This window comes from Lampris incognitus, chromosome 3 (assembly GCF_029633865.1).
Source record: "Lampris incognitus isolate fLamInc1 chromosome 3, fLamInc1.hap2, whole genome shotgun sequence".
NCBI classification, from domain to species: Eukaryota; Metazoa; Chordata; class Actinopteri; order Lampriformes; family Lampridae; genus Lampris; species Lampris incognitus.
Window position 1 is genome coordinate 115,210,140 of NC_079213.1, and position 13,995 is coordinate 115,224,134.

The 13,995-nt window shown below is 46.2% G+C and overlaps 1 protein-coding gene across 4 annotated transcripts in view; it reads left to right on the forward strand.

Annotated features, from left to right (window-relative positions):
- Positions 1-13,995, forward strand: part of rabgap1l (RAB GTPase activating protein 1-like) — a 249,462-nt gene that overhangs the window by 102,119 nt on the left and 133,348 nt on the right. For all 4 annotated transcript variants that reach the window (XM_056275886.1, XM_056275888.1, XM_056275887.1 and 1 more), the window contains 2 exons: positions 6,028-6,102; positions 11,263-11,388. In XM_056275886.1, the coding sequence (XP_056131861.1) occupies positions 6,028-6,102; positions 11,263-11,388 (201 nt within the window). The remainder of the gene's footprint in view (positions 1-6,027; positions 6,103-11,262; positions 11,389-13,995) is intronic.

Here is a 13,995-nt window from a genome sequence, read left to right on the forward strand (position 1 = left end):
ACACTCCATCTAAAATCTAACCTGTGTGACACACACCATCTAAGATCTAGCCTGTGTGACACACACCATCTAAGATCTAACCTGTGTGACACACACCATCTAAGATCTACCCTGTGTGACACACACCAAGTAGGCTCTAACCTGTGTGACACACACCATCTAAGATCTAGCCTGTGTGACACACACCATCTAAGATCTAGCCTGTGTGACACACACCATCTAAGATCTAACCTGTGTGACACACACCATCTAAGATCTAACCTGTGTGACACACACCATCTAAGATCTAACCTGTGTGACACACACCATCTAAGATCTAGCCTGTGTGACACACACCATCTAAGATCTAACCTGTGTGACACACACCATCTAAGATCTAACCTGTGTGACACACACCATCTAAGATCTAACCTGTGTGACACACACCATCTAAGATCTAACCTGTGTGACACACACCATGTAGGATCTAGCCTGTGTGACACACACCATCTAAGATCTAACCTGTGTGACACACACCATCTAAGATCTAACCTGTGTGACACACACCATCTAAGATCTAACCTGTGTGACACACACCATCTAAGATCTAACCTGTGTGACACACACCATCTAAGATCTAACCTGTGTGACACACACCATCTAAGATCTAACCTGTGTGACACACACCATCTAAGATCTAACCTGTGTGACACACACCATCTAAGATCTAACCTGTGTGACACACACCATCTAAGATCTAGCCTGTGTGACACACTCCATCTAAAATCTAACCTGTGTGACACACACCATCTAAGATCTAACCTGTGTGACACACACCATCTAAGATCTAACCTGTGTGACACACACCATCTAAGATCTAACCTGTGTGACACACACCATCTAAGATCTAACCTGTGTGACACACACCATCTAAAATCTAACCTGTGTGACACACACCATCTAAGATCTAACCTGTGTGACACACACCATCTAAGATCTAACCTGTGTGACACACACCATCTAAAATCTAACCTGTGTGACACACACCATCTAAGATCTAACCTGTGTGACACACTCCATCTAAGATCTAGCCTGTGTGACACACTCCATCTAAGATCTAACCTGTGTGACACACACCATCTAAGCTCTAACCTGTGTGACACACACCATCTAAGATCTAACCTGTGTGACACACACCATCTAAGATCTAACCTGTGTGACACACACCATCTAAGATCTAACCTGTGTGACACACACCATCTAAGATCTAACCTGTGTGACACACACCATCTAAGATCTAGCCTGTGTGACACACACCATCTAAGATCTAGCCTGTGTGACACACACCATCTAAGATCTAGCCTGTGTGACACACACCATCTAAGATCTAGCCTGTGTGACACACACCATCTAAGATCTAACCTGTGTGACACACACCATCTAAGATCTAACCTGTGTGACACACACCATCTAAGCTCTACCCTGTGTGACACACACCAAGTAGGCTCTAACCTGTGTGACACACACCATCTAAGATCTAGCCTGTGTGACACACACCATGTAGGCTCTAACCTGTGTGACACACACCATCTAAGATCTAACCTGTGTGACACACACCATGTAGGCTCTAACCTGTGTGACACACACCATCTAAGCTCTAGGCTGTGTGACACACACCATGTAGGCTCTAACCTGTGTGACACACACCAAGTAAGCTCTAGCCTGTGTGACACACACCAAGTAAGCTCTAGCCTGTGTGACACACACCATCTAAGCTCTAGCCTGTGTGACACACACCATGTAGGCTCTAACCTGTGTGACACACACCATCTAAGATCTAGCCTGTGTGACACACACCAAGTAAGCTCTACCCTGTGTGACACACACCATGTAGGCTCTAACCTGTGTGGTGTGGCGGTTTTTTAGATCTGGGTGTTCTCTTGGTGGGTTCGCCTCCATAGAAAATGCACTGACAGAAATGTTCAGAGTAAAGCTGCAGTAGGTAACAGTGAACGGTCCAGTGCAAATCCTTCCACCTCTCCGTCTGCATCCCCGTATCACTCCGCTAAGCCCCGCCCATCAAATGTCCCTGTGAGACTCATGAAGCGTGTGTTGTAGTTGATAATCTGTCAGTTAAAAGAGGATTTTTTCAGCAAGTCTGTTAGTTTCATTAATGCTGCTCAAGTCAAGTCGGTGTTCGTGTGAAGCAGCCATTTCGAGCTGGTCTTGTTGATTTTTGGGGTTACAGCCACACATGACCAGCGGGGCAGGGCGGCCGCGAATTGATCACGTACATGAGCATCTCCATTTGTAGAACAGCCGATAAGAACGCCCCGTCTCTGAAATGACCTGTGGTGGGCTGAAATCTTTCATCCCGGGCCAGATTTTTTAAAGTCAAGTCAGTTTTATTTGAGTTGCCCAATATCACAAATTACAACTGTTCCTCAGAGGGCTTTACAGCAACACAACATCCTGTCCTTAGACCCTCTCATTGGATCAGGAACCCCTCCCTAAATCCCTTTACATGGGAGCAAAAAGAGGAAGGAACCTCAGCCTAAATACAGAGCCAAGAGGAGGTGCAGAAGTCTAGTTTTCTCTCAGACCACTTGAACTACAGTGTGCTGAGGTCATTATGGAGGTTCTGCCTAATGATGCTATAAAAGCACCACCTTCCCCATTTTAACTGTCAGACCATTCGGAAATTAACTGTCATGTGCTGAGTCCTGCTGTCTGAGATACATAGATGGTTGGATGAATAGATGGATGGATGGATGAATAGATAGATGGATGAATAGATAGATGGATAGATGGATGGATGAATATATGGATGAATGGCTAGATGGATAGATAGATAGATACACACACACACGTACACACACAACAAAGACCTCAAAGGTGGAGCAGGTGGAAGATGTCTCCAGGTCACAACAGCAGTGAAGGTGGATGAAGGCTGCAACAGAGGGTGGTCCCCAGTCGTCTTGGTTCTCCATGCCATTGGACTCTCGAGTGACCACCGATGATGATGATGATGATGATGATGATGATTGTGGTGTGTGTGTGTGTGTGTGTGTGTGTGTGTGTGTGTGATACATGGTAAAGCATTGAGAACATTGGTTACTGATACAATTTTCTAACTCCTGTGTTTACTCTTTGCCCAGTACTTCAACCATTGTTACTGCCTACTTACTGCTTAGCTGGCACTCAACTGACGTCAGTTATCTGCACCATTATCTGCAGTCAGTCTGCTGTTCTGAAAACAGGAATATACAACTGAAAAACTGTTGTGGACTTTTGTCATTATTCATGTTGCGTTTACCCAGTGTAAAACACCTTAAATGAAAAGTTCATCCCCTTTCAGTGAATTTCAGGTCGTATACCAATTTTCAAATCAGCTGCTTGAAATGTAACTTGTGTTTTTGTGTCTTCGTTTGTGTATTTGTCCTGTTTTTCATTGGAGCATGTTTGTTTGGGTCATTCGGCCTGCCAGTTTCTTTAGGCCATGCTCCATGCTCAGGCAGAAACACTGAAGTTCTCCCCTCTTCAGGTTCCAGAGTGTTTTTCTTCTGGGAATGCTCTTCAACTCCCAGGAGCATCAATCAGCCTGGCCATGGGACACCTGGCCATTACACCTACAAGAGCTTTTATGACATTCCATTCTAAATCCATAGGCATTAATATGGAGTTGGTCCCCCCTTTGCAGCTATAACAGCTTCCACTCTTCTGGGAAGGTTTTCTGCAAGATTTTGGAGTGTGTATGTGGGAATTTTTACCCGTTTATTCAGAAGAGCATTTGTGAGGTCAGGCACTGATGTTGGATGTTGGAAGACCTGGCTCACAATCTCCGTTCTAGTTCATCCCAAAGGTGTTCGATGGGGTTGAGGTCAGGGCTCTGTGTGGGCCAGTCAAGTTCTTCCACACCAAAGTCACCCGACCTTGTCTTAATGGACCTTGCTTTGTGCACTGGGGCACATACATGCTGGAACAGAAGAGGGCCGTCCCCAAACTGTCCCCACAATGTTGGAAGCATAGAATTGTCCAAAATGTCTTGATATGCTGAAGCATTAAGACTTCCCTTCACTGGAACTAAGGGGCCTAGCCCAACCCCTGAAAAACAACCCCATACCATTATCCCTCCTCCACCAAACTGTACAGTTGGCACAATGCAGTCAGACAGGTAGTGTTCTACTGGCATCCACCAAACCCAGACTCGTCCATCAGACTGCCAGACAGAGAAGTGTGATTCGTCACTCCACAGAACATGTTTCCACTGCTCCAGAGTCCAGTGGCAGCGTGCTTTACACCACTCCATCCAATGCTTGGCATTGTGCTTGGTGATGTAAGGCTTGCATGCAGCTGCTTGGAAATGGAAACCCATTCCATGAAGCTTCTGGAGCACAGTTTTTGTGCTGATGTTAATGCCAGAGGAAGTTTGGAACTCTGCAGTTATTGAGTCAACAGAGCGTTGGCGACTTTTACGCACTACGCGCCTCAGCACTCGTTGACCCCGCTGTGTGACTTTACGTGGTCTGCCACTTCATGGCTGAGTTGCTGGTGTTCCTAAACGCTTCCACTTCTCAATAATACCACTTACAGTTGACCATGGAATATCCAGCAGGGAAGACATTTCACCAACCGACTTATTGCAAAGGTGGCATCCTATGACAGCACCACGCTTGAATTCACTGAGCTCTTCAGAATGACCCATTCTTTCACAAATGTTTGTAAATGCAGACTGCATGGCTAGCTGCTGGATTTATACACCTGTGGCAATGGGTCTTAATGAAACACCTGAATTCAATGATTAAGAGGTGTGTTCCAATACTTTTGTATAGTGAAGCTTGGTGCATTTTCAGCTTCTTTAGGTGCTGACTTCAGCTTCGAACTCAGCCACTATTACAAGCAATGCAGTGCTTTCCAGCTAACTCGGCTCAGATATCGGCTTTGTTCTGCAATGTTTGGCAAATGATTTCAGCTTTCAGCTAGCCCACTTTCATAGTTATTAGTTCTTTTTATTCACATCACTGACCACTAGAGGCACAAACATGTAGAAATGAGATAGCTCCCTTAAAGGGGATTGGTTATTTTATTAATTTCTCTCATGTAGCAGTCTTTTTTTATCCACAGTACATTCTGAATAAACAGAATAAACAGAATCCAGTTGACTTGAAGCAGACTTTCATATTGGATTAGCCACATGAAGACGTTTCGCTCTACTGCTGACATTATTCCGTGAATAAGAGTGTCCTATTGCTTCCTGGAGATAAAAGTGGTATGTAAGTAGGGTACAGTGGCCAGAGGCTCCGTTATGGTATTGGATGAGTGTCTGTCAGGAACGCTCAGCATCTCGTGTGGGCCAGCTGGGTCACAGGGTGGGCCGCCTTCATTTCTATGCAAATCCAGGTAGATGTACTGTTGATAAGACGGTCTGATCCTCCGGGCGTTGCATAGAAAGTGTGATGGCAGAGTATTCCAGCTCTCAGCCCACATCCCGGCTCAGGTCGTGCTGTAACTGGGTTTTATAATCATGCTCATATCTCCATCACTTGGACTTGTGTGTCGTTATTATTTCTGTTCATATGACAATCCACTGACATTCTGCATCTCAGCCACTCCTACAAGCTGCTCAGTGAAACCACACAGACCATCAGTTCCTCCATCACAGCAGCTGTCTTGCTCATGGCTGGCTCAGTAGTCGTACATCTTGCCTAGGGATTTTAACCCACAACCTTCTGCTAACAAGCCCCTTGCACACTGCCTTTAGAGATGAATAAATGGATATTCTTACATGTCAGTATTACCACTGAAGAGTCAAAAAGACCTGACACCAAAACCCTCAGCAGCCAGCCTTAACGGTTACCTGACCTTATCAATACACGATCAATACTTTCTGTCAGTACCTTATCAGTACCTTCTATCAAAGCCTTTTATTGATACCATTTCAGTAACTTGTTAATTATGTTCCCATCTCTCTCTCCCCCTCTCTCTCTCTGTCTGTCTGTCTGTCTGTCTGTCTGTCTGTCTGTCTGTCTGTCTGTCTCTCTCTCTCAGGCCTATTCTGTCTATGATGAAGAGATTGGGTATTGTCAGGGTCAATCCTTCCTTGCTGCTGTACTTCTGCTACACGTGAGTAAACTTGTCATCCATTCTTTCCGTCCTTTATCCATCCAACCATAGCCATCCATAAGTCAATCTTCCATCCATCTATCCATCATCCACCCATTATTAATCATACTGTACGTCCTCTATCTGTCCTTCATCCATCCATCCATTTTTTACCTTCCTCCAAACTCAACATACAGAACAGATATGATATCCAGTGTGAAACATGGGTGTTTAAACTCTTCCAGCTGTGTTTTTATCGAGATAGAAGTAGTTCTTCTGTACTTCAGCTGGTTTCTTTCTTCGTTGCTCAGGCCGGGTGTGGACATGGTGTTGTCTCAGAGACAGGCCAGGTGTGGACATGGTCTGGTATCAGAGACAGGCCGGGTATGGACATGGTGTCGTATCAGAGACAGGCCAGGTGTAGACATGGTGTTGTATCAGAGACAGGCATGGTGTTGTATCAGAGACAGGCCGGGTGTGGACATGGTGTTGTCTCAAAGACAGGCCGGGTATGGACATGGTGTTGTAGCAGAGACAGGCCGGGTGTGGACATGGTGTTGTAGCAGAGACAGGCCAGGTGTGGACATGGTGTTGTATCAGAGACAGGCCGGGTGTGGACATGGTGTTGTCTAAGAGACAGGCTGGGTGTGGACATGGTGTTGTATCAGAGACAGGCCAGGTGTGGACATGGTGTTGTATCAGAGACAGGCCGGGTGTGGACATGATGTTGTCTCAGAGACAGGCCAGGTGTGGACATGGTCTGGTATCAGAGACAGGCCGGGTATGGACATGGTGTCGTATCAGAGACAGGCCAGGTGTGGACATGGTGTTGTATCAGAGACAGGCATGGTGTTGTATTAGAGACAGGCCGGGTGTGGACATGGTGTTGTATCAGAGACAGGCTAGGTGTGGACATGGTGTTGTATCAGAGACAGGCTGGGTGTGGACATGTTGTTGTATCAGAGACAGGCCGGTTATGGACATGATGTTGTATCAGAGACAGGCCAGGTGTGGACATGGTGTTGTATCAGAGACAGGCTGGGTGTGGACATGATGTTGTATCAGAGACAGGCCAGGTGTGGACATGATGTTGTATCAGAGACAGGCCGGGTGTGGACATGGTGTTGTATCAGAGACAGGCCAGGTGTGGACATGGTGTTGTATCAAGAGACAGGCTGGGTATGGGCATGGTGTTGTAGCAGAGACAGGCTGGGTGTGGACATGATGTTGTATCAGAGACAGGCCGGCTATGGACATGGTGTTGTATCAGAGACAGGCCGGTTATGGACATGGTGTTGTATCAGAGACAGGCCAGGTGTGGACATTGTGCTGTATCAAGAAACAGGCCGGGTATGGGCATGGTGTTGTAGCAGAGACAGGCTGGGTGTGGACATGGTGTTGTAGCAGAGACAGTCCAGGTGTGGACATGGTGTTGTATCAGAGACAGGCCGGGTGTGGACATGGTGTTGTCTCAGAGACAGGCCGGGTGTGGACATGGTGTTGTATCAGAGACAGGCCAGGTGTGGACATGATGTTGTATCAGAGACAGGCCAGGTGTGGACATGGTGTTGTATCAGAGACAGGCTGGGTGTGGACATGGTGTTGTATAAGAGACAGGCCAGGTGTGGACATGGTGTTGTATCAAGAGACAGGCCGGGTATGGACATGCTGTTGTAGCAGAGACAGGCTGGGTGTGGACATGGTGTTGTATCAGAGACAGGCCGGGTATGGGCATGCTGTTGTAGCAGAGACAGGCCAGGTGTGGACATGGTGTTGTATCAGAGACAGGCCGGGTGTGGACATGGTGTTGTCTCAGAGACAGGCCGGGTATGGACATGGTGTTGTATCAGAGACAGGCATGGTATGGACATGATGCTGTATCAGAGACAGGCCAGGTGTGGACATGGTGTTGGATCAAGAGACAGGCCGGGTGTGGACATGATGCTGTATCAGAGACAGGCCGGGTGTGGACATTATGCTGTATCAGAGACAGGCCAGGTGTGGACATGGTGTTGGATCAAGAGACAGGCCGGGTGTGGACATGATGCTGTATCAGAGACAGGCCGGGTGTGGACATTATGCTGTATCAGAGACAGGCCGGGTGTGGACATTATGCTGTATCAGAGACTGGCCGGGTGTGGACATGATGTTGTATCAGAGACTGGCCGGGTGTGGACATGATGTTGTATCAGAGACAGGCCGGGTGTGGACATTATGCTGTATCAGAGACAGGCTGGGTGTGGACATGATGTTGTATCAGAGACAGGCCGGGTGTGGACATGATGTTGTATCAGAGACAGGCCAGGTGTGGACATGCAGGTATGGAAGGTAAAAATGTTGGTGTGAGGAATTAGACAGAGGGAGCGACAGGAGGAGTGGTACAGAGGAGAGACAGGGGGAGTGATATATATATATATATATAGTGTATATATATATATATATATATATATATATATATATATATAGTATATATATATAGTATATATATGTATACACACACACACTATGTACTATATGTACTATATGGTATACTGTGATGGCCTGGCAGCCTGTCCAGGGTGTCTCCCCGCCTGCGGCCCAGTGGCTGCTGGGATAGGCTCCAGCACCCCTGCCACCCTGAGAGCAGGATAAGCGGTTCAGATAATGGATGGATGGACTATATGGTATAACATCACACCCGTATGTGCTTGCTGAACACCTCCTTCCAGAACCGTGGGCATTAACATGGAGCTGGTCGCCCCTTTGCTGCTGCCGCAGCCTCCAGTCCTCTGGCCAAGCTTTCCACTGGTGTTTGGGGCCTGGCTGCAGGGATTCCCTCCCAGTCACACAGGAGCCTTAGTGAGGTCGGGCACTGATGCTGGGGAGAAGGCCTGGCTCACAGTCGGCGTACCAGTTCCTCCCAGAGGTGTTGGATGGGGTTGAGGTCAGGGCTGTGTGCAGGCCAGCCAAGTTCTTCCAGACCAGACTCTGCAAACCATGTCTTTATGGACCTGGTGTTGTGCACGGGGACATTGTCATGCCGAAACAGGAAAGGGCCTTCCCCAAACTGTTGACACAAAGTTGGAAGCACACAATTGTCTAGAAGGCAACTGTATGCTGTAGTATGAAGATTTCCCCTCAGTGGAACTAAGGGCCCGAACCATGAAAGACAGCCCCAGCCCATGACTCTTCCTCCACTACACTGTACAGTGGGCACCATGCATTTGGGCAGATAGTGTTTTCCTGGCCTCCTCCAAACCCAGACTTCTCTGTCAGACTGCCAGATAGTAACGTGTGTTTCATCAGTCCAGAGAATGTGTCCACTTGCTGCAGGGTCCAGTGGCGGGGTGCTGTACACCACTCCAGCCGACGCTTGCCATTCATTGTGCGTGGTGGTCTTAGGCTTGTGTGGTGATCTTAAGCCTCTGCGTGGTGATCTAAAGCCCAATTTATGCTCCAAATGTCTCCCGGCAGGCAAAAAAGTGTCTCTCGAGTTGTTGCATTTATGGTTGTCACAATGTTGCTGACTGTCTCCTGGTATCTATGGAAACGTTTCGCTTCACGCGCTGTGATGTAAACAGTAGCGAGTGTTCTTTTTATGAATGATCGCACGTAATGTAAACAACGCTCTCAAGCAAAACCATGACAACGCTCGAACACCTCGTCCCTTCAATCAAACTATCCAATCACAGCTAAGCGACATAATGTGCGCGAGTCTGCGACATAAGAAAATGTGTCGTGTACACGACAGCCCTGGGAGACACAAAAAGTGTCTCTCATGACGTCGGAATTGTCGAGAGACATCTGTCTGCTAGCCGACATTTGGAGCATAAATTCGGCTTTAGGCTTGTGCGTGGTGATCTTAAGCTTGTGTGTGGTGATCTTAGGCTTGTGTGTGGTGATCTTAGGCTTGTGCGTGGTGATCTTAGGCTTGTGTGTGTGGTGAGCTTGGGCTTGTACATGGTGATCTTAAGCTTGTGTGTGGTGATCTTAGGCTTGTGTGTGGTGATCTTAGGCTTGTGTGTGGTGATCTTAAGCTTGCGTGTGGTGATCTTAGGCTTGTGTGTGGTGATCTTAGGCTTGCGTGTGGTGAGCTTAGGCTTGTGTGTGGTGATCTTAGGCTTGTGTGTGGTGATCTTAGGCTTGTGTGTGGTGATCTTAGGCTTGTGTTTGGTGAGCTTAGGCTTGTGTGTGGTGAGCTTAGGCTTGCGTGTGGTGATCTTAGGCTTGTGCGTGGTGATCTTAAGCTTGCGTGTGGTGATCTTAGGCTTGTGTGTGGTGATCTTAGGCTTGTGTTTGGTGAGCTTAGGCTTGTGTGTGGTGAGCTTAGGCTTGCGTGTGGTGATCTTAGGCTTGTGTGTGGTGATCTTAGGCTTGTGCGTGGTGATCTTAAGCTTGCGTGTGGTGATCTTAGGCTTGTGTGTGGTGATCTTAGGCTTGTGTTTGGTGAGCTTAGGCTTGTGTGTGGTGATCTTAAGCTTGCGTGTGGTGATCTTAGGCTTGTGTTTGGTGATCTTAGGCTTGTGTGTGGTGATCTTAAGCTTGCGTGTGGTGATCTTAGGCTTGTGTTTGGTGATCTTAGGCTTGTGTGTGGTGATCTTAAGCTTGTGTGTGTGGTGAGCTTGGGCTTTTACGTGGTGATCTTAAGCTTGTGTGTGGTGATCTTAGGCTTGTGCATGGTGATCTTAGGCTTGTGTGCAGGTGCTCGGCAATGGAAACCCATTTCATGAAGCGCCAGACAGATTTCCTGCACTGGTGTTGCTTCCAGAGGCAGTCTGGAACTCAGCAGTGAGTGCTGAACCAGGGACAAGTGATCTTTACATGCTTTACACATGGCGGTTCCATGTGTGGTTTTGTTTGTCCTACCACTTCACGGCTGAGCTGCTACTCTGAGATGCTTCCACTTCACAATAAAAGACTTGCGGTTGACCGGGCAGATCTAGCAGGGCATGTCTGATCAACTGACTTATTGGAAAGGTGGCATCCTGTGACAGAGGAAGGTTCATAAGTTGAGCCAACTGAACCAGTACTAGCACCAGCCCAGAGCTAGAACCAGGTTCACGGTGGTGGAAAGAGGGTATTTAACGTTGGTTTTGATAATGAGGCAACAGAACATCTACCGTCTGTAAAGTCACATGTTGTTGATTTGTGTTGTTCCACACACTTTGTGACGGTTTGTGGGTGAACCGTGTTGTGTTGCAGATGCCTGAGGAGCAAGCCTTCTGCGTGTTGGTGAAGATCATGTATGATTATGGACTCCGAGATCTCTACAAAAACAACTTCGAGAATCTCCATTGCAAGTTCTACCAGCTGGAGAGACTGCTGCAGGTCAGTGCTGTCACTCAGCACCACAGATGTCCACTGACCTTACTGACGTCACAGCTCCATGTGCTGAAGGGTTTGTCCATTAGTGTATGACAGACAGACAGACAGGTGGTTGGAGGGTAGATGGGAGGAAAACAGAAAGATGGACGCTTTTCCCATAAATGTAGCTGGGTAGACGTCACAGTAGTTACATGGGCAGACGGACTACAAGCAAGTCATTGCTTTTCTGTAAAAGGTATTATTCTGTGTGTGTGTGTGTGTGTGTGTGTGTGTGTGAGACCCCTCAGTGAACTCTCTGGAGGATGTGGACTAGATGTGTTTAGTCTAAAGTTTCATTTTGCCTTGAAATCCACTTCAGTGTGTTAGCATCTGTCTGTCTGTCTGCATCTGAATAAACCTGGTTTGTTTTACTGCCCTCAGGGCTAAGAGTTTCGATTTTAGAGTTTCGATTTAAGATTTTAAGATTTTAGAGTTTCGATTTTAGAGTTTCGATTTAAGATTTTAGAGTTTCGATTTAAGATTTTAGAGTTTAGATTTTAGAGTTTCGATTTAAGATTTTAAGATTTTAGAGTTTCGATTTAAGATTTTAGAGTTTCGATTTTAGAGTTTCGATTTTAGAGTTTAGAGTTTCGATTTTAGATTTTAAGATTTTAGCATTGACGAGTGTCCGGGGAGCGTGGCGGTCTATTCCGTTGCCTACCAACACGGGGGTCCTGGTTCAAGTCCCCGTGTTACCTCCAGCTTGGTTGGGCGTCCCTACGGACACCATTTTTTTTAATCAATATATTTATTGATTTTTCAATAATAACAACAAAAACAATGTGCATTACAACAATACCATCTGGGAACAAAAGCAAAAAGAAAATGTAATACACACAGTGCATCTGTGTACCGAAGCTTAGTATACAGCATATGAAGTATCAAACAATCTCTGAAAGATACATTCCAACAGCAAATATCAAATCAAATCAAATCAATTTTATTTGTATAGCCCAATATCACAAATTACAAATTTGCCTCAGTGGGCTTAACAGCAACACAACATCCTGTCCTTAGACCCTCTCATCGGATGAGGAACAAATCCCTAAAAAACCCTTTAACAGGGAGAAAAACTAGGTAGGAACCTCAGGGAGAGCAACAGAGGAGGGATCTCTCTCCCAAGACGGACAGCGTGCAATGGATGTTGTGTTCACGCAATTTACATAATACAACATTGAAAGAGGGATAACAGAATTATAATGGACGTAAAATTTATGAAGAACATGATGCACAGGATGCCAAGCAGTGTCCACATGCCAACGGAGCAGTCCAGGACCCAAGCCACGCAACCAGCATCATCTTGTAATAAAAGAAAAACTTAGGTGAGGAGAGGAAGGGCAGGCAGCATCCAAATGGCGACCACCATCACCACGGAGACCTGGGAGGAGAACCGACTGCACGTGCACGCAAGAGAGACTCACATGACACCATTCACACACAGAAAAGGAGAAGACATCATTCAGAGAGAGAGAAAAGACATGTTAGAGAAGAGAACAGTTTGCAATAGTCATTAGCCATAATCAATTAAGTCATCAATTCGTCATAATCTATACTCTGTAATCTATACTCGATAATCTCGTCGGCAGAACAGTGGTTGGTAAATTCATTGAGACAGAAAACCAACCCGCCACCCAGTACAGGTTGTGAAGCACTCAACTTAAAGGCAACTAATTGTAAACTAAGGCAAAAAGATGAGTTTTAAGTTTGGATTTAAAGGACTGAACAGACTCTGATTGTCTGATGGCAGCAGACAGGTTATTCCACAACAATGGAGCCCGATAGGAAAAGGCCCTGCTGCCACCAGCTGACTTCTTTTTAACTTTTGGTACACACAGGAGCCCTGTATTTTGAGAGCGGAAAGCTCAAGATGGCATGTAAGGTTTAAGGAGATCAGACAGGTAAGATGGGGCAAGCCCATTTAGGATGTTATAAGTCAGCAGAAGCACCTTGTATTCTGATCTAACATGGATAGGAAGCCAATGAAGGGAGGCAAGAATTGGTGTAATATGGTCAAATTTCCTAGTTTTAGTTAGGATTCTAGCAGCAGCATTCTGTACCATCTGAAGACTTTTAGTACTAGAATGTGGCAGACCTGAGAACAGAACATTACAGTAATCAAGTCTGGATAAAACACATGCATGTATTAGAATCTCTGCGTCAGCCATGGAGAGAAAAGACTGAATTTTAGCTATGTTACGTAAGTGAAAAAAGGCAGTCTCGGTGATTTCTTTAATGTGCTTATCAAAGGAAAGGCTGGGATCAAACGTAACACCAAGATTTTTGGCTGCCACACTTTGTGAAACCACAGAGTTGTCGATTGTTATCGTTACTTGATCAAATTGGTGTCTGTGTCTAGCAGGGCCAATGACCAGCATCTCGGTTTTATCTGAATTTAAAAGCAGAAAGTTAAGTGACATCCAGTTTTTCACAGTAGCCAAGCAGGCCTCTAAGTTAGTGATTTGAGTATGATCATCAGCCCTTATAGGCACATACAGCTGAGTATCATCAGCATAGCAATGGAAATTTATTCCATAACTGCGTATAATTTGGCCAAGAGGTGTAATGTAAAGA